We start from the raw sequence: 20673 nt of genomic DNA, 5'->3' as shown, positions 1-20673 counted from the left end.
TATGGTGAATGGTTTTATGCAGCGTTCTTTGATGTCTACATTGCGCGCGAGGTTGATGGAAACTCTACATTTTCACTTTGTCACATGTGCACTTGCCTGCTCATGTCGCTTGTTTGTGTCTTTGTTAGGTTACCTATCTTTCAAGCCATTGTAGGAGAACCATTCTTAATAATGTTCTTAGTTAGGTTCTTACTTAGGAGAACCATTCTTTCTTATATTCTTAGTTAGGTTCTTAGTTAGGAGAAACATTCTTAACTATAGGTTACTATACCTTTCATGCCATAGTAGGAGAAGCGTTCACAGAACTCATTCACCACTATAAAGGAGATGCTGACAGGGTAGTTGGTCCCACATAGTTTCTGAGAAGAAAGGAGAAAGAGAGACAGGGACAGAGAGAGGGGAGAAGGGAGAGAGAAAGAGAGCGAGAGAGAAAATCAGAGAGAGCGAGGGAGAGAAAAAAGAGAGAGGGTACATAAAGACTGTATGCACAGTTCACTGGAGTAGCCAATATCCATTCTAACTACAATCAGTTAAACAATACAATTATGACATTGTCCATTCATGGTACAAAGAAATGACAAGTACTACTAAGGTCTGAAGAAGAAAAAATTAAAGTTGAAATGTTGCTCAACTAAGAAACCCAGAAAACTAAGATGCCACTTTCCAAGAATCATCCAATCGATATCCATTGTGCCTGTTCAAGGCACTTTCCAAAGACAGGACCATGGATATAGTGCAATGAAACATGAAAGTAGAGAAATTTAAAAAATTACCGGTGATTTGCTTGTCTTTCCATTTTCTTGAATTTTCAACTCATGTTCTGTAAGGAAATCACAAAAGAATTTAACATTGGAAATATACTGTATCTACATTTAAAGTAACTTTCCAGTGTTTCCAGATTTCTATGAAATAAGACCTATAATTAATTACAATATGAGTGAAATCGTTTTCCTTCCAATTTAAATTTGAATTAAGTATGATAAAAAAGCAGGTTTTCTGTGTTGGAATTGTGTGGGTATACCCCAACAACAAAATGGTGTTGGTGTATACTGTCCATAAAATATTAATGCAAGTAGACTGCTGATTGGCCAGCTCATCCTCATCAGGAAATAGTAAGCATTTTTTAAATGCCTGTTTGAGATATAGGTTTGAGGTCGGGTTTTTGAAGTGTTTTTTTCTACAATGTATGCTTTGGCCACAAGTACCAGTATAGGATAAAACAACATTATTTGAGTATGAGTTAACAGAATATGAACTTTTAAAAGTGATATTTTCACTGGACAGTTACTTTAAGCATAATCTCTAATAAATGCAGGCCTTCTGTCAAATGCAATGAAATCCAACCCGTATTGCAGTATTCACGCAGTGGCAAATACTAGTCAATTAGGTGCATAATTTCTGGGAATTGCTATATTGACTATTAATAAAAAAATTAAAAAAATAATGCCAGACTACTCATTATTATTACGCTCTATGGCCTATGAGAAGAGAGTGGTTTATGGTGATAGGGAAAATTAATACAAACGCTCCGATGATGCGCCTGTTGACTCAGTTCCATTGCAAATAGACAGATGTGATTGAAAACATACTCAGAAGTTTTGCAGTGAAAACCAAACACTAAATGCAAAGTTACAAATTACACATATTTCAGCATTTCTATAAATCGAGCACATGTTACACATTTGCCTACGTCCATCCATCTTGTCAAGCATTGGCATGCATAACGACAGTCATTCACCATTTGCCACTCTACAAAAAACTGAAAACTATTGATAACAAAGTTTGTGTGTAAAACTCTTTCCTTCAAATATGCATGGACCATGGATCCAATAAAAAGACATGCATTACCCTTTCGTTTCTCCATTTCTTCTGTTTTTTTTCTGGAGTGTTTTTGGCACGCTAGCGTCGCATCGGTCGGTGGCTCTCTTGACGTGCGTCCAAGTCCGTTCCTCTCTTGTCTGTGAATCTGAGCGCACTGCGCAGTATTGGAAAACGCAGCTCTCTTATAACATATGTTCAACCCGTTAGTTAATATTCGACTCCAGATCCATGAATTTGTGACTTCAAGGGCTGTTCAGTACAGATCTGCTACTGTCAGTAGAATAGCAGATCTTACTTTACTCTCATATAGCCCAGCAGAGTGTGGACTGTGTGGGAACCTGCCTGTGAACCAGATTCTGGATGCACAATAGAGTTCTTGTATGGGTTCTTGAACCCGCAAAGCTGAGCATGGAATGCCTGTTGAAATTGGCCTGAAGTGATCATAGCCTGTGAGTTCTTTGAGTCCCACTGGTGGATAGTAGACTAACAGTAGTGTTTGCTCACGCAAAATAGGGTATGCTAAGCCTACCTTTTGATAAGAAAATGATTGACACAAAGTTTAGAGAACATTTATCCCTCATCATTTTCTCATCAAATCATTTGTCTGCCTATTTAACTGATGGCTTGATGTGAATTCATACTTCTTAACTTGTAACTTCGTTAGTCTACTCTGACGAAGTCCATGCTGCTGAAACGCGTCAGAGTTTTTACATATTTGTTCCATTAAACATACTGTAAAAATGAAGGCATTTGCATTGTATGAAGAGTGCCTCTGGTCCTCCTTGTTTTTTCAATACCTTATGAATTGGACAACTTCCATATGTTCTGGCACTTTTGAGACATTTTTGGACAAGTTATCATGCATTTATAGGGTTTTGTTATCATGCATTTTTTATTTATTTCTCATGGAGAGTGCTATTGTTGAAGTGAATGAATAAAGCAAATCGTTCGCACAAAAAAGTTTTCATGTAGTTCATCTCTAGTATTTCCTGATTTCCACACACAGGTGTAGGATCTTAATTTGACCTGTATTGTTACAGCAAAATAATCATGCAGAAACAAGATTTCAATATAATGTTGCTTGATCAGGGGTTAGGCTTTTAGCTGGCCAGAAGTAGGCTACATGAAGCGTGCAATACTGTTAATATAACCATGTTAGTGTGGGTTTTCAGTGAATGTATGTAAATCGCAAAGCTCATCTGCATTCCCTGCAGTGCAGGACAATTCTCAGCAACAAAATAGTGGATTGTAAAACTCAATAGAAAATACAGTACTATTAGCATATAACTCTTTCCCCCATGAAACCCCTACAGTGCTGTTTGGTTGTATTTGCCATGTCAATAGTCTCCAATTGTAAATAAATGAATGGTCAGCATGTCACATTTACATTCTCCTTAGATGTGCTATGATGTTCCACCCTGGTGCCAGTGACCATCCCCTATGCATGAGCACCACAGGCGGCAGTAGAAACACTGACTACATAACAGCGTGACTTTTTAATTGGTTGTTGAATGTGTGTGCTGAGAGAAAGAGTTCATTTTATTTATTTGTTTAACCATTATTTAATTAGGCAAGTCGGTTAAGAACAAATTCTTATTTACAATGACGGCCTACACCGGCCAAACCCGGACAACGCAGGACCAATTGTGCGCCGCTCTATGGGACTCCCAATCACGGCCGGTTGTGATACAGCCCAGATTCGAACCAGGGTGTCTGTAGTGACGCCTCTAGCACTGAGATGCAGTGTCTTATACCGCTGCCCCACTCGGGAGCATGGAGACAGGATATGTACCCACTGTCCACAAAATGAGGTGGAAACCAAGCTACACTTTTTAACTTCCTGCCAAATGTAGGACCATATAAGAGACTTATATTTCCCTCAAATTACACAAATCCATTAAGAATTTGAACACAAATTCAAAACCCCATATCTGTTAGGGGAAATACCTCAGTGTGCAATCCCAGAAGCAAGATTTGTGACTTGCTGCCACAAGAAAAGGTCAGCCAGTGAGTCAAAAACACCAATGTAAATAAATAGAACCTATATTTATCTGCCTATTTATTTCCCTTCAATCAATCAATCATTCTACTAGTTGCACATTGTCACAATAGCTTACTAATAGCCGCTACGGCCTATTTATTGCCTTACCTCCCTAATCTTACCTCATTTGCACACACTGTATATAGATTTTTTTTCTATTGTGTTATTGACTGTACGTTTGTTTATTCCATGTGTAACTCTGTGTTGTTGTGTGTGTCACACTGCTTTGCTTTACCTTGGCCAGGTCACAGTTGTAAATGAGTGTCAGGTTGGTGGGTGTAGTTGGTGTATAAAGTCAGGCGCAGGAGAGCAGAGATGAGTGAAACAACGCACTTACTCAACAGCACAAAGTAAACAATTTACAAAGTGCAAAAAGAACGGTTGCCACAAAGCATGGGTGATAAGCAGCACCCGGTACAAACCAGCCGTAATATACCGACCTGAACAAATAACAATCACACACAAAGACATGGGGGAGGGTTAAATACATGACCAGTAATTGGGAAATGAAAACAAGGTGTGTGGGAAAACGAGACAAAACAAATGGAAAATTAAAAATGGATCGTCGATGGCTAGAAGAACGGTGACGTCGACCGCCGAACACCACCCGAACAAGAAGAGGCATCAACTTCGGCCGAAGTCGTGACAATGAGAACTTGTTCTCAACTGGCCTACCTGATTAAATGAAGGTGAAATAAATAAAAAATAATTATGTAACATTTTAAATGTTATACTACATTTTTTAATCGCTAACAATATAATATTTTAAACATTATTATTCTTTTGAAACGTTTTGTGTGTATTGTTTGCTGTTATGTCTGATTGTTTTGTTTAATTTGCTTTGTTGGTTTTTGGTGTTGTTGTTTGGGAAATATATACTGAAGAAAAATATAAACACAACATGCAACAATTTCTACGATTTTACTGAGTTAGTTAATATAGGGAAATCCGGCAATTTAAATGAATTCATTAGGCCCTAATCTATGGATTTCACATGACTGGCAATACAGATATGCATCTGTTGGTCAAAGATACTTAAAAAAAAATGAGGGGCGTGGATCAGAAAACCAGTCAGTATCTGCTGTGACCACCATTTGCCTCATGCAGCATGACACCTCCTTCACATTGAGTTGATCAGGATGTTGATTGTGGCCTGTGGAATGTTGTCCCACTCCTCTTCAATGGCTGTGCGAAGTTTCTGGATATTGGCGGACCAGGAACACGCTGTCGTACATGTAGATCCAGAGCATCCCAAACATGCTCAATTGTTGACATGTTTGGTGAGTATGCAGGGCATGGGAGAACATTTTCAACTTCCAGAAATTGTTTAAGGATACTTGCGACATGGGCCCGTGCATTATCATGCTGAAACATGAGGTGATGGCGGCGGATGAATGGCACAACAATGGGAATCAGGATCTCGTCACGGTGCACTGTGCATTCAAATTTCCATCGATAAAACACAATTGTGTTCGTTGTCTGTAGCCTGCCCCACGATAACCCCACCGCCACAACTGGGGGCACTCTGTTCACAACGTTGACATCAGCACACCGCTTGCCCACATGATGTCATAAACATGGTCTGCGGTTGTAAGGCTGGTTGGACGTACTGCCAAATTTTTTAAATTACGTTGGAGGGGGTACACCTTTCTTTTATTCCTTTATGATATTCGAATGAGGACAGAAACTGCACCATTTGGCTTGATGGTTATCTAGGGATGAGGATGCACTTGAAGCTATGCTGTTTGAAGGGGAGATTAACAGCCAGATCATTGAGTGAGTGGAGGACTATAAATACCTAGGAACGAACCATCATTCACAACAAGCTCTCCTTCAAAAGGAACACCAAACAGATTCACTCTAAATGTCAACAATGGCTGTTCTTTTTACAGAAATGTAGGCAGTTTAATGTACACCCTTCCATCCTCCAAGCATTTTATAAATGCTTTATAGAATCCACCCTAGCTTTTAATATTGTGTGGTGGTTTGGTGCTCTATGAAACACTAGTTAGAGCCCATTGTAATAAAAAACAGTGGGAAGGTCATTGGAGACAGCCAGAAACCCCTTAGTGACATCTATAAAAAAAAACAAGGAAGAAGGGGGAACAAATAGCCTTGAACATTATGCACATACTCCATGACCAGTACAGTCCCTTACCCTCCGGACGCAGATATACTGTAGATCTGTCATACAATTCTAAGAGAGCAGCTTCTCGTTTTAATAGATTTGTTTATATATGTGTATATATAGCCTGTGATTGCATAGATTGCTTCTAATCTAATCTGTTATACTGTTAATGTTTCTGTGTTCTATTTTGCTATGTTGTTGTGTCTTGTATGTATCACCCCGTCACCGCTCATGAAGTTCCCTCTTAGGGAATAAATGTTTTTTGAATTGAATACTAGGGAAACATGACAGGACTTTTACTGAATATATTTTGTGATAAAAGACTCTTCAGTATGCATAAGATTAATCTAGTCTTACTATCCACGGCTTGAAGTCACCATGCTTCGTGGAGAAAATCTCACTTTTTCTGTTGTTCTGACTAAATGGAGTACAGCTACGACCGGAAGTTACTTTTTTGTAGCAGGTAAGGACAATTAACGTGGCAGGTTAGGATAATTAACGTGGCAGGTTAGGAGACTTAGGTTAAGGTTAGGAAAAGGGTTAGGGTTAGCTAAAATGCTCTCCTAACCTGCTATGAAAAGTCACTTCCGGTCATGGCTGTACTCTCTCTAGCCACAACCCTTTTCTGTGGCACGTTATATTACAGTAGCTTTATGCCAGTGTAACAACAGTGTAATATCATACTGTTACAGATTGGTGAGTAAAGCAGTAAAACAAATAGTGGAACTGTGGAATTGCGAAACCTCATTATTGAAGATTCCCAGCAGTACAAGCTGTTATTCCACAGTAGCATCTCTAGTAGTGTTGAGGCTAAAGGCCAGCGTCCCAAATGGCACCCTATCCATTATGGGTCCTGGTCAATATCAGTGCACTAGGGGATAGGGTGCCATTTGGGACTTAAACCAGCTTTCATCCGGCAAAGTGCAAACTGTCTTATCAATCATTGCAATACTAGAGAATGTCCTCAAAAGAAATCTCTGTGAAAAGTACACCAATACATCACAAAACTGTCTAAAAGGCTATTTTATTGTGTTACATTCATTTAGAACATCTTCAATACTGAATCAACAGCATAACTTTGTAGGTAATTATACATCTATAATATTATGTGCATTGTCATAACATAAAATACATTTTAAAATCATATAACTTTTAAAAAGAACATACAAATTAAACAGTGTTTATTAGCAACAAACACACAGCCTCACCTGGAGCAAGACAGTTGTTAAATTAAACCTATCGACAGAAATAAATGTTAAAATAATGACAACACACTGTCAACAACAGGGTCTTACTGTGGTCTCGCTGTGTTGTGGTCATGATGTTACACATTTGTGGGTCACTTATTATTAAGGCATGGGAAAGTTAAGTGAGGTAAAGTAGTACACTTAGTGACTTGTCCATTAACAAGTGCTTGGTGACAGGAAGACTTACACAGTGTGTATACTAACAGAGATGAAGCAGAGTTATACTCTGCCCAAAATCTGTCCATGAAAATAAGCACACTAAGTAAGGAATGTTTGTATGGAAGCCAATCAGAGTGTCTAATTTGGTCATCAAAAAAATTAATTGCTAATTGATGCTTATTTGATTAAATATTTGTTTCTTGATGCTTCGGTTGTTATGAATGCACTGATATAAGTGGATGCACGTGGCATTTCGGGCTACTTTGAGTTGTGCCTGTGTCATAGAGATAGATAGATAGAAGACTCATCACAGATATACGCTTTGGCATATAGTATATGCTTTAGCATGGACATTGCCTTTGAGGGCTTCCACCATTTTAAAGTAGTCAATTGGGTGGGAATTCCTATGAGTTGGGAGTCCATGCTCTGTTGCAGCCGGCCGCGACCGGGAGACCCATGGGGTGGCGCACAATTGGACCAGCGTCGTCCGGGTTAGGGGAGGGTTTGGCCGGCAGAGATGTCCTTGTCCCATCGCGCACCAGCGACTCCTGTAGCGGGCCGGGCCCAGTGCACACTGACACGGTCACCAGGTGTATGGTGTTTTCTCCGACACATTGGTGCGGCTGGCTTCCGGATTAAATGGGCATTGTGTCAACAAGCAGTGCGACTTGGTTGGGTGTTTCAGAGGATGCACGGCTCCCGACCTTCGCCTCTCACGAGTCCGTACGGGTGTTGCAGCGATGAGACAAGACTAACTACCAATTGGATACCATGAAATTGGGGAGAAAAAGGCGTAAAAAAAAATAACAAAAAATAATAATAACAAAAATAAATATATAATAGAACAGATACAAAGATGAGTCCTCTATCTCTTTGGCCTGTTGTTCACACACATATCTGCCCTTTCATTGGCTAGAATGGCCTCACCTGATCTGGCTTCCTCCTTCATCTTTGAGGACATATATTTCCATTGGCACAGCGGTCACTTGTCTATCTTGTCAATATAATATACAATCTTTGATACTAATGTGGTTCATAGGGAAATTCCTTCTGCTGCCATTGGTTCCTCTTGCTACTGGACTGTCCTATTAATAAACTGCAGGTTGATTGGGGTAGCAGGGACAAGAAGGGTTCTTGTGATTGGCTTAACTGTGGCTCTGGCAGGATCTGCGCGTATTTCATAGTGTTTTATCAACTGGGAGGACAGAGAGAGGAAAACATGTTGACATTAGTATGTTATTGTCCTAGTCTGAGAGAATATCAGCTATCCATGTGTTCAATGGAAAGATATATACTGTACATAATAGATAAAAGGAACAAAAACTCATGAATTACACAATAACCTAGAAATATGAACTCTCCTAATTGGGAAATGAATGACAATGTTATATCACAACGTGTCTTGACAGTTGAAACATTTACAGTAAATAGATCATGTAAAAGTCATTGTTTTATCCTATTATTGAACTGTCTCTGAATCAATACAACATATGAGAACACTATACCGGATCTGAAAGGCTGGAGGTTTGAAAGTACAACTCCTTCCAACAATCCAAGTTAAGTTAATGATTACATATTCCTTGCCGGCAGACAGATTCATGGTATCACCATGTATCCAGATGGGATGAATAAGACCAAAGGTGAAGGTCTGGTCTGCCATGTTTTCCTTCCAATGCCAAAGCTAACAGAGGAACACCACAACAAGTTGAACCAGATTCTACAAGACTGTTACTACAGACTAGAGCAACACTAACTAACTTACTCAATGTCCTGGTTTTGGGGCTAAACAGTAGGTTAAACTTACTGTAGCTTTAACCTCTCAACCCTCTAGAGTCACTGTCAAATGAAATATGAAAATTGGTGTAGGAAATGTATTATAGACAGAGGATGCTGTATTGACCCCTGACCATTACCAGATGCAGAAAATCTAGCTTCGTAACAAGTGGTCAGCATCCCAAGCCTCTATTACAGTCCTACATAACAACAGAAGAATGCTGTTTAATGAAGGGTAGCTACTGCAGGGGTAGCTGATGCTATAACAGTACTATACAACTACAGAACAGGCCTGGAAGTCTTACCCTTGAGAGGATGAGGTACATCTCCAGCTCGGCCACCCTCCGGCCCAGGCAGGCCCGGACCCCGAAACCGAAGGGCACTGAGCCGAAGGGGTGCTGGTTCTTCTTGTCTTCCCCCCGGCCCCCACGGAGCCAGCGCTCTGGCAGGAAGGCATAGGGCTCCGGGAACACTGTCTGGTCATAGGACACGGCATAGTGACACAGGTGGAACAGGGTCTGGAACAGAGAGATGGAAAGAAAGGAGGAGAGAGAAGTGATGAGGGAGAGGACAGAAGAGAGGAGAACAGTCAAACATAGTCGCTCTCTAACTCTGATAAGTCGTATACTGTATAACTGTTTGGTATGAGCGATATTGACAAACCAAAACTCTACCCTGGATTTGAACTAAATAAAATATTGAATGGTGAAAGTGCATGTATATCTCTGGATAAAACTGAATATACAAGTGTGATCGGATCTCCTCTACATACAGGATGAAAAGAAAAGTAGTTCAGTTCACCAACAGCAACAGCAACCATTTCCAACAGTACAAGATGACAAGAGTAAAACTCACATTTTTGGGGAAGAGGTGGTCTCCCACAACTATCTCATTTTCCACATTGATGCGGGCATTTCCAGGTACTACTGGGTACATCCTGAGGAGGGAGTATACAAGAAAGTCACTAGGAGTAGAGAGTGTAGTGGAGTTTGTTTCGACTGCAGAGTTCATGCTAAAATATAGCGCTATGTGGTACATCTTCGAGAGAGAAAGGGATTGGCTCCATTTGACTAATTAACAAGAAATCAATCATTTAAAAAAAAACTATACATAAGCACATTGGCGTATAATGAATTTAACAACTCATTATAATTCATTATGAAGACCTCATTATGAATATAATAACTTTAATAACCCCTTATTCATTTAATTAATTAGTGAATTTACTGAAAATGAGCTGAGTGGGGATGACAGATGACTAACAACGTACCGTAGTGTCTCCCTGACAACAGTCTTAAGCCAGGGCATTCTGGCGATGTCATCACTAGTAGGCACCTTGTCCCCCGGGCAGACACTGATCACTTCCTGGTACAGCTTCTCCTGGATCTCTGGCTCCAGGGCCATGTGGTACAGAGACCACGAGATGGTGTTGGATGTCTGGAGCATCCAAAACAATTACAATAGGAATAGGTTGTAAGCTAATAATATTGTACTGATACTGTTATGCTGCTGTTGTAACTGTACATGACGTAGGTAGCTAATGTGGTTATGTTGCAAACGTTCATTCAACAAATCACAACCTAAAGTGGCTGAAATTAAGAAAAAAATGCCCCCTTCCCCACCTGTTTCCACCCTGTGAAACAGCTCCTCACTGGTATTTTAAGACACACACACCCCTCCTCACCGTGTCGACCCCACCCAGCAGTAGCTCAGTGATGGAGCCCAGTATCTCAGTGACAGACATCTGTTCGCTGACAAGGAGGTGTGTGAGGTACTCTCCCTGCACCGGCTGGCCCAGACGCACCCTCTCCTGGATGTCCTCCATCTTCTGACGCACCTGCTTTTCCGCTGCATGGGGAGAGAGCAGAGGTCAGAGGATATAGCAATCAGCACAAAGACAATATAGATGCTTAGGGTGAGTCTCAAGTCTTTTCTCAATTCCTTGTGTAGCAGATAGGGATCTGTGAAACTCACTCCTCAGCCTGAAGTGTCCCACTTGCTCTGCAGAATAGCTTGCGTTTCGGTGGTACAACTTGGTAAGACGCTTCAGGAGGGCAGTTACAGGTGTTTGCAAGTGAGAGGTCCTGTGTTCAAGCCTCATAATGAGCTGAATCAGGAGAAAGTAGGACTGGCTAAGCAAGCAGTGTGACATCCTTTACACTTGCATCCTCTATCCTCACCTTCTTCTCAAACCATCAAACAAGAGCGAGGAGGGCATTGGATGTTCTTCTCCCCCCTCACTTCCCTCTGCTGTTCTGAGGAGGAGGCAAGGAGAGGAAGCGAATAATCGAGGAAAGACTTCACCCCTGCTATGGACCTGAGTCATGATGGGATGTTATTTTTGCTCATGTAGGATATCTGCCACTAGATGGCGATATACTACAATGTAATATGACTTAGCCTATCATGCACCCTGAGCTCATCATGCACCCTGAGCTCAACCCAACAAGCCAAGGATTGTCAGTGTGAACTTTGCTTATTGGGGCAAGTCTCTAGCCAGGAGCAGTGCACCTGTTAAATTTGCTTAGAGCTGAAACACAGCCATTGAACTTTTGAAACCTCTGCTGAAACTAAAGGAGACAGTATTGTAGGGTATGTGAGGGCACTCACTCCTTTTACATGAGAAATCAAATCAAATGTTATGTCACATGCTTCGTAAACACGGTGTAGATTAACAGTGAAATGCGTACTTACTGGTCCTTTTTCAACAGCGCAGAGTTAAAGATGATTTTTTTAAATAAATAGTGACAAGGAATAAATAAACAGTGAATAACAATAACGAGTAAAAATGAACATGGCTATATACAGGGAGTACCAGTACCGAGTCGATGTGCAGGGGTAGCTATGTACATTTAGGTAGGGTTAAACTTACTAGGCAACAGGATAGCCAATAGACAGTAGCACAGCCATTTAATTAGCTATTTAGCAGCCTTGTTTAGCAGTCATGGCATTGGGGTATAATGCTGTTCAGGGTCCTGTTGGTTCCAAAGTCAGTGCACTGGTATCGCTTGCTGTGAGGTAGCATCGAGAACAGTCTATGGCTTGGTTGGCTGGAGTCTTTGACCATTTTTTGGGCATCGCTCTGACACCGCCTGGTATAAAGGTCCTGGATGGCAGTGAGCTTGGCCCTAGTCATGTACTGGGCCGTACTCACCACCCCCTGTAGAGCCTTACAGCCTGGGCAGCTCGCAGCTGGGTTTCCCTTTGTAATTCGTGATAGTTTGCAAGCCCCGCTACAGGTGTAGTAGAATTCGATCTTAGTCCTGTATTGTTGGTTTTCCTGTTTGATGGCTTGTCGGAGGTGGTAGCGAGATTTCTTATAAGCATCCGGATTAGTGTCCCACACCTTGAAAGCCGGCAGCTCTAGTCTTTAGCTTAGTGCGGATGTTGCCTGTAATCCATGGCTTCTGGTTGAGGTATGTACGTACGGTCACTGTGGGGATGATGTTGTCGAGGAACTTATTAATGAAGCCGGTGACTGATGTGGTAAACTCCTCAATGTTATTGGATAAATCCCGGAAAATATTCCAGTTTGTGCTAGCAAAACAGTCCTGTAGTTTAGCATCCGCCTCATCAAACCTCTTCCGTATTGAGCGTGTCACTAGTACTTCCTGTTTGAGTTTTTGCTTGTAAGTAGGAAGCAGGAGGATAGAGTTATGATCTGATTTGCCAAAGGGAGAGCGAGGGAGGGACTTGTGTACGTTTCTATGTGTGGAGTAAAGGTCATCTAGGGTTTTGTCACCTATAGTTGCACAGGTGACATGCTGGTAAAAAATTACGTAAAGCAGATTTTAGTTTCCCTGCATTAAATTCACTGGCCACGAGAAACACTGCCTCAATGTGCATTTTCTTGTTTGCTTATGGCCATTTACAGCTCGTTGAGAGCGGTCTTAGTGCCAACATCGGAAAGTGTGCAATGTGTATGTTGCTGCTAATGATGTAACATAACATCAACAACATTAACACATTGTACCATTTGCATTTGTTTCACATGCGAAATGAGTGAGTGCCCTCCAAATATACCCTACATAAAATTTGAGGTATATAAATCAAATTTGATTTGACATCCCACCCCTCACTTACTTGCATGTAGTGGAGGTTACTTAAGTTCATGGCTATGTGATGATGTGTTACGTTGTGAAGTTTTACTGTGTACCTTTTTTAACTATTTTCTATACGTGATGGAGCATGTGATGCAAAACTAATTTCTGCGCAAATGTGAAACATAGCATAATTCATTCTGGAAATCAAGGCTTCTGGATCACTCACCAACTTTGAAGAGGTGATCCCAGACAGCCACAAAATGTTTCCAGAAGGGGAGGTAGGGCCAGGTGGACTTGGGGAAGAGAACGATGATGGGGGTGAGGCGAAACATCTCTCCTACTGAAACAATGAACTTCTGGGTCTCTTCAGGAACCTCCTCATTCAGACAGCCCATACGGGTCTCAAACAGCACAGAACAGATCCCTGAGGACAGAGACAAACAACGGTAGCAGTTTAATTGTATATAGATTAGATAGATCTACACTTTATTGATATCCAAAGGCATCAAATTCAATACCGTTAGAGAAATTAGCAGTGATTTACTTAGAAAGTGCATGGTAATTACACAGTTATAACCTATGAATTACTTGTTTGTTTCTTTAGGACCAGATCATGAGTATGATGACATTATGTGAGGTTAAAGGGTACATTACAGCATCAGGATGGCAGTTTACAGAGTGTATGATGGTGATGATGTCACATCATACAATCGCGATATGCGAGCAAAGACCATAGTATGTATCGAGAACAAGGGTGTCAAACTCATTCCATTGAGGGCCTAGAGTCTGCGGGTTTTTGAGTTTTCCTTTCAATTAAATTCCTAGACAACCATGTGAGGGGAGTTCTTCACTAATTCATTACCTTAATTCATCAATCAAGTACAAGGGAGGAGAAAAAACCCACAGACACAGTCCTCCGTGGAATGAGTTTGACTCGTGATCTAGAACATCCAGATAAACATTTTTCATCTCTGCTGCCCTTGACCAAATGAATACACTGTCCTTCAAAATTATAATAAGAACTGCCTACCTAACAAGGTAGTCAAACGATCAGCTACTCAGTATCTCCTCAACTTCCAAGGCTAAAGATCACTATGCAATTACTTCAAGGTCATCACTTTCTAACAGATATAGCCTTCCACAACCCTCACAATGCACCTTGTCCTTTCACATTCACACCTTTCTCCCAATTCACAGAAAACAGATACCAAAGACACAGAAACACTTGCACCTGTGCCAGAACGTAGAGTCAAAATGACATAATTATAAGATCATGATGAGGACAGCTTTTTAATACTTCATGAAGCAGATATCAGTTCCTCGATTGTTCTAAGATTTTCCTTTTTAATGACTAGACCAGGGGTATTCAAATCTTACCCTACGAGGTCTGGACTACTTCTGGTTTTCTGTTCAACCGTATAATGTCCCAGGTGTCCCAGGTCCCTGATTAGAACAGAATAATTTTAAAAAGCAGTGGAACTGGCTTAGAGGTCCAGATTTGAAACTGATGGGGACTAGAAAATTATTACAGACAGTCATTTCCTCTGTTAACCTTCAAAGGCGAAATTGTAGAGTTCTCCAGCCAGGTCGTTCACCATGACCCCTTCTCCCTTGGTCTCCCTGAGCCATGCCACCTTGTCTATGAAGTCTGTGACAACGTCATTGATGGCGTTGGTGTAGGCTGAGACATGCTTGGGCATCAGCATCGGAGGGTTCAGGATACTTCTGATCCGCTGCCACTGAGCACCCATCCTGTAGTATAGACACAAACAGAATCATGCTTTAACATGGAGAAGAGATGTACTGTATAGTACTTTGAAACAAAGAAGAACTGTTTCAGAGAGAACATGCAAAACACCCATAGGTAGGCAAACCCTCATGTGTGCTGTTTTCCATTGTAACTGAGCTCCATCTACATTTCATCTAACATTTCTACCTTAGACAACTTGTTATGTACAGAGGTAGGATCTTCATTTGATCAATCTTTTGTTGCCTAGAATTTTCCCCACCACAGGAAATGCAGATTTGTGATTTAGATAAATTCACTGAAAACCAACACTTTATGCCACTTTACCTGTAATTTCAACTTGTTGTGCCAACTTGTGACAGAGTGATGTACCACTGACATATTGTTGTGTGCAAAAAGTGACACAATCGATTTGAGCTGGATGTGTCAATGGGTTTGTACATGCATAATCTATGACCAGAATAACTATTTTACCTCATTTAGCCACAAAATCCCTAGTTTGAAAGCAACTGTTTTTCTGAAAGCAGTGCTGCTCCATTTTCCTAAAATGTGGTCCCACGTGGGCCAGCCCCTAGCGATTTGAGTTCTAGCCAATGAGCCTTAGCCCTTCGCCATTTGAGTGACAACTAGCAAGATGCACACACAGCAGAGCAGGAGAGAGAGCAATGACATGGTGCAGATATCTGCACATATGTGACGTAATACGCTGTTTTTCAGGGACCACTTTTGGCTTGTGAGCGCTACTTTCAGAACTACTGGCTAAAAAGTATTCAAAAGTACCAGAAAATCTCTTTAACCTATTCCCCAAATGGACCACAATCCTTTGCTAGTACAACACTGGTTCAAGCATGACATGATGGATCATGCTGAGGTTTTATGTCCTAGGTTTTGTGTTTCATGTACAGTCTGGCTCATCTAGGCTCTGTATGCAGCCCATGGTTCAAGTGTTTGTGCTTGTCAAATTCTTGCGCATTGTCTTGTGCATGTTCCTACTACTGCATTAGGATATTAGGGCCTGTTCAGAGAAAGTAATTGTAAGCAAAGCCTCAGTAGAGTAAGGATTTCAGTCATGCTCCATATGATATGATAGTCTGCTCAGCTCACTGACTAGCTGATGTCTTGAGAATCTCTCAGGTTGTTTAAAAAAATTGGTGCAGTGACATTAGGATTTCAGGGCCTGCCTCAGTAGATCAAAGTATTATTGATGTATGGAATGTTAGGCTTAAGGGTATGAAGTGTGTATTCTTATTTTAAATGTAGGTAAGTAGTTATGTCCTTGAGTTGTTACCTACAGTGCATTTGGAAAGTATTCAGACTCCTTGACTTTTTCCACATTTTGTTACGATACAGCCTTATTCTAAAATGTTTTAAATAGTTTTTTCCCCTCACCAATCAACACATAATACCTCATAATGACAAAGCAAAAACAATTTTTTAGAAACGTTAGCAAATTTATTGAAAATAAAAAACTGCAAAATACATTTAAATACAGTTGAAGTCAGAAGTTTACATACACCTTAGCCAAATACATTTAAACTCAGTTTCACAATTCCTGACATTTAATCCTAGTAAAAATCAGTTAGGATCATCACTTTATTTTAAGAATGTGAAATGTCAGAATAATAGTAGAGAGAATGGTTTATTTCAGCTTTTCCCAGTGGGTCAGAAGTTTACATGTACCAAATACTAATTGAGTGTATTGCCTTTAAATGTTTTAACTTGAGTCAAACGCGTCGGGTAGCCTTCCACAAGCTTCCCGCAATAAGTTGGGTGAATTTTTGCCCATTCCTCCTGACAGAGCTGGTGTAACCGAGTCAGGTTTGTAGGCCTCCTTGCTCGCATACGCTTTTTCAGTTCTGCCCACAAATTTTCTATAGGATTGAGGTCAAGGCTCCGTGATGGCCACTCCGATACCTTGACTTTGTTGTCCTTAAGCCATTTTGCCACAACTTTGGAAGTGTGCTTGGGATCATTGTCCATTTGGAAGACCCATTTGCGACCAAGCTTTAACTTCCTGACTGATGTCTTGAGATGTTGCTTCAATAGAGACACATCATTTTCCTGCCTCATGATGCCATCTATTTTGTGAAGTGCACCAGGCCCTCCTGTAGCAAAGCACCCCCACAACATGATGCTGCCACCCCCGCGCTTCACGGTTGGGATGGTGTTTTTCAGCTTGCAAGCCACCCCCTTTTTCTTCCAAACATAATGATGGTCATTATGGCCAAACAGTTCTATTTTTGTTTCATCAGACCAGAGGACATTTCTCCAAAAAGTATGATCTTTGTCCCCATGTGCAGTTGCAAACCGTAGTCTGGCTTTTTATTGGTGGTTTTGGAGCAGTGGCTTCTTCCTTGCTGAGCGGCCTTTCAGGTTATGTTGATATAGGACTCATTTTACTGTGGATATAGATACTTTTGTACCCGTTTCCTCCAGCATCTTCACAAGGTCCTTTGCTGTTGTTCTGGGATTGATTTGCACTTTCCGCACCAAGGTACGGTCATCTCTAGGAGACAAAACGCGTCTCCTTCCTGAGCGGTATGATGGCCACGTGGTCCCATGGTGTTTATACTCGCGTACTATTGTTTGTACATATGAACGTGGTACCTTCAGGCATTTGGAAATTGCTCACAAGGATGAACCAGACTTGTGGAGGTCTACAATTTATTTTCTGATGTCTTGGCTGATTTCTTTTGATTTTCCCATGATGTCAAGCAAAGAGGCACTGAGTTTGAAGGTAGACCTTGAAATACATCCACAGGTACACCTCAAATTGACTCAAATGATGTCAATTAGCCCATCAGAAGCTTCTACAGCCATGACATCATTTTCTGGAATTTTCCAAGTTGTTTAAAGGCACAGTCAACTTAGTGTATGTAAACTTCTGACCCACTGGAATTGTGATACAGTGAATTATAAAGTTAAATAATCTGTCTGTAAACAATTGTTGGAAAAATTACTTGTGTCATGCACAAAGTAGATGTCCTAACCGACTTGCCAAAACTATAGTTTGTTAACAAGAAATTTGTGGAGTGGTTGAAAAACGAGTTCTAATGAAGAAATATGTAGTTCTGTCCTTGTCCTTGTCTATTAATGTTACGTATTATGTCATGTTTTATGTTTTGTTTGGACCCCAGGAAGAGTAGCTGAAGCTTTATGGGATCATAATAAAATACTAAATAATCCTGGCTGTGCAGTGACAGTAGCCTGATCATAGATTGTACTGTATAGCCAGCACCTACACTCTTAAAACAAATAGTTCCAAAATGGTTCTTCTGCAGTCCCCATGGGAGAACCCTTTTTGGTTCCAGGTAGAACCTCTGTGGAAAGGGTTCTACATGGAACCAAAAGCGTTCACATGGAACCAAAAAGGGTTCTTCAAAGGATTCTCCTATTGGGACAGCCAAATAACTTTTTGGTTCTAGATAGCACCTTTTTTTCTATGAGTGTATGACCCTTGTCATGACCATAGCAGTTGGCATGCCCGCACAAACAGATCTGGAATCAGACTACAATGAAAGGGCCCATAGGGTTGGGTTTCCACGGTCTACTCACTCTGTGAGGGGCCCATAGGCGTGGTTCCTCAGCTCGCGGTAACTCCTCCAGTGGGGCAGGTGCATGCGGGTGGGATGGCGGCCCTCCTGTCTCAACACCTGCTCAATCAGCTCAGCACTGGCCACGTTCACTATCACCAAGGGCCCGTACTTTGACTTCCACAGAGGGCCATAGATCTTGCTGTGTTCAATCTGGGGGAGAGGGGCATAATTGCAGCGTGAGGCCTACAGTAAATGCAAAACAATTTTATGGAATGGTTTTGATAAATTAGTGCATGCATGGCACATCTGGCTCTTCTGGAAAGTACAGCAAGACATAATAGTCCAAGATGTGAAGATAATAGGTTGAAAAAATTATAACTGCACATTGTTTTGTCCAATAGAGGTCTTGGTCACATTGTGCTAACTTTTTTATGATGTATACCGAGCCAAAAACACAGTTCAGATTGTTCAGACTGGTCGAAACATGACATACATTTTTCAGGAATCCCATGCATGGCTTTCTACAGTGTGGCAGGAATAATGTGATACAGTGCCTTCAGAAAGTGTTCACACCCCTTGACTTTTCCCACATTTTTTGAAAACTCACATTGTTTGTCAATGGATAAAATACCTATTGGAAAATGTTATGGGATGGAGGGAGGAAGGGATGAAAGCTGCCATTGCTACAATGCTATCACACATTTTCCAACTCTATGGACAAAGAGCTTCAAGAAAATCACTATGAAACTTCGTCACACCACCCCAAATCAACCTGACCGAAACCCTGGCACATGGACTAGGAGATTAGACATAATAATACGCAACCAGTGTGGTATAACACTAGCAGCTAGGTTTCGCAATGCACTGTAATAACACTGTACAGCACTTACTTGCATTTGATGTGTTGTCTGAAAATACCCTTTCCCGAAAAGCCAATATAAAGATCTCAGAAAGCTAGGCCCATCCAAATCATCCATAGTTTTCTGCTTATTGTTGTCCCCCACGATAGTGGTAGTGGTCGAGACATCGCGCCGCCTGTCACTAATGTAGGTTAACGTCGGTGTCACTCTTTTAATCCCGTTCCTATTCTCCTGTGTACAAACACGCAGTCCGATCTGTAATAAAGATCTGCTAAACATGTTGACGCATCAATTGTCCTTCCGACTGCTGGAAAGTGTAGTCTGTTATTCTTATCCGTACGACTGAGCTCTCTCCTGCCTATTATAATGGCCACTTGTTTTTATCTACTGAGTGAGAGGCAGCCAGCCATCCAGTGTTGGCTGTCCTAAAAGTCATTAGAAGTCGCTAAATGACGTCATCGCCTAATTTGCATAATTGGCCATGTGCATGTAATTGTGATGGAGGCTGTAGGAGGAGAGACAAAAAGTGAGTAAAAAACACCCTAAATATGTTTAGAACTACAAATGAACTTTCTTCTGTCGATTCTTGTTTTTTTTATGCCACAATTCCAACCCTCCTGCTTTATCCGCGCTTGGGACCGGCAAAAGTGACCCAAAAGAGACACTCTGGCAGAGTTACAAAGTTTTTTTGTTTGTTTTGTTTTTTCTTCAGTTTTCTTAATTTGGTTTGGTTTTTAACCTTATGGTCCACTTAGGAGCCTACAACAAGTCACAGTAAAACATGAACATTTTTAACCATAACATTTAAAAAAAAAAAATTGTATACAATCTACATTAACAATCTAAAAATGGACCAAAAAGAGACAATAGAAAAAACTGTCAATGGCAATGTGAGAAAATTATGGTAACTAGAGTAACTAGTCTGGCCCTAATTCAGGTACATTTAAAAAAAAATGTTATGTAAGCCAGGGCGGCATCAGCCAGCGGCGGCTTGCCGCATGCGCGATTCATTTGCAGTCTGGACGAGGAGGGTTGAACATCTCCTGCTCTGACTGCAGCTGGGAGGGACTGCTGCGCGAGGCCTGGGCCGCCTGTGAGTGCTTTGGGACAGGGGTGGGGCCCACGGCAGCACCCGCTGCTTGTTGAGAAGAGTAAGAACGATACGTGCTTTCACATCAGAGTCTCCAAAAGCCTCCAATAACACCAGAAAAAGTTGCTAGATTTGTCGCTAGTCGCTTTTTTGAAAATGTGTCGCTAGAGGGGTCTGAATACTCGCTAAATACAGCGACAATGTCGCTAAGTTGGCAACACTGCAGCC

General features: G+C 41.2%; 1 protein-coding gene and 1 long non-coding RNA gene across 3 annotated transcripts; both read right to left on the bottom strand.

Annotated features, from left to right (window-relative positions):
- Positions 1-234: 234 nt before the first annotated feature.
- Positions 235-2013, bottom strand: LOC120057910. The gene is made up of 3 exons (XR_005477975.1): positions 1849-2013; positions 774-820; positions 235-359 (listed from the first exon to the last, which is right to left on the bottom strand). It is a non-coding gene; the product is annotated as an uncharacterized LOC120057910 (long non-coding RNA).
- A 5934-nt stretch (positions 2014-7947) lies between these two features.
- On the bottom strand, positions 7948-19733 carry LOC120058325 (sterol 26-hydroxylase, mitochondrial-like). Of its 2 annotated transcripts, none has more exons than XM_039006908.1 (9): positions 19386-19729; positions 18515-18705; positions 14765-14964; positions 13439-13636; positions 10854-11017; positions 10440-10606; positions 10025-10106; positions 9475-9687; positions 7948-8591 (listed from the first exon to the last, which is right to left on the bottom strand). In XM_039006908.1, the coding sequence occupies exons 1-9, from the start codon at positions 19632-19634 to the stop codon at positions 8469-8471; spliced, it is 1587 nt and encodes a 528-aa protein (XP_038862836.1). In that variant the 5' UTR covers positions 19635-19729; the 3' UTR covers positions 7948-8468. The 2 variants fall into 2 exon arrangements, with proteins under 2 accessions (XP_038862836.1, XP_038862835.1); XM_039006907.1 differs by lacking the exon at positions 7948-8591 and adding an exon at positions 8598-9077 and having other exon boundaries at positions 19386-19733.
- Between the last annotated feature and the right edge of the window lie 940 nt (positions 19734-20673).

Source organism: Salvelinus namaycush, chromosome 13, assembly GCF_016432855.1.
Source record: "Salvelinus namaycush isolate Seneca chromosome 13, SaNama_1.0, whole genome shotgun sequence".
Lineage (NCBI taxonomy): Eukaryota > Metazoa > Chordata > Actinopteri > Salmoniformes > Salmonidae > Salvelinus > Salvelinus namaycush.
Note: the sequence above shows the minus strand (reverse complement) of the source record. Positions and strands in the feature narration are given on the sequence as shown.

What these genes read in the sequence shown, in the direction of transcription:
- LOC120058325 (XM_039006907.1), bottom strand. Translation starts at nt 19,634, where the DNA reads ATGTTTAGCAGATCTTTATTACAGATCGGACTGCGTGTTTGTACACAG. An exon ending in AGACAACACATCAAATGCAA is followed by an intron (nt 18,706 to 19,385) that starts GTAAGTGCTGTA and finishes CCTCTCCCCCAG; the next exon opens with ATTGAACACAGCAAGATCTA. An exon ending in GGATCACCTCTTCAAAGTTG is followed by an intron (nt 11,018 to 13,438) that starts GTGAGTGATCCA and finishes CTCCCCATGCAG; the next exon opens with CGGAAAAGCAGGTGCGTCAG.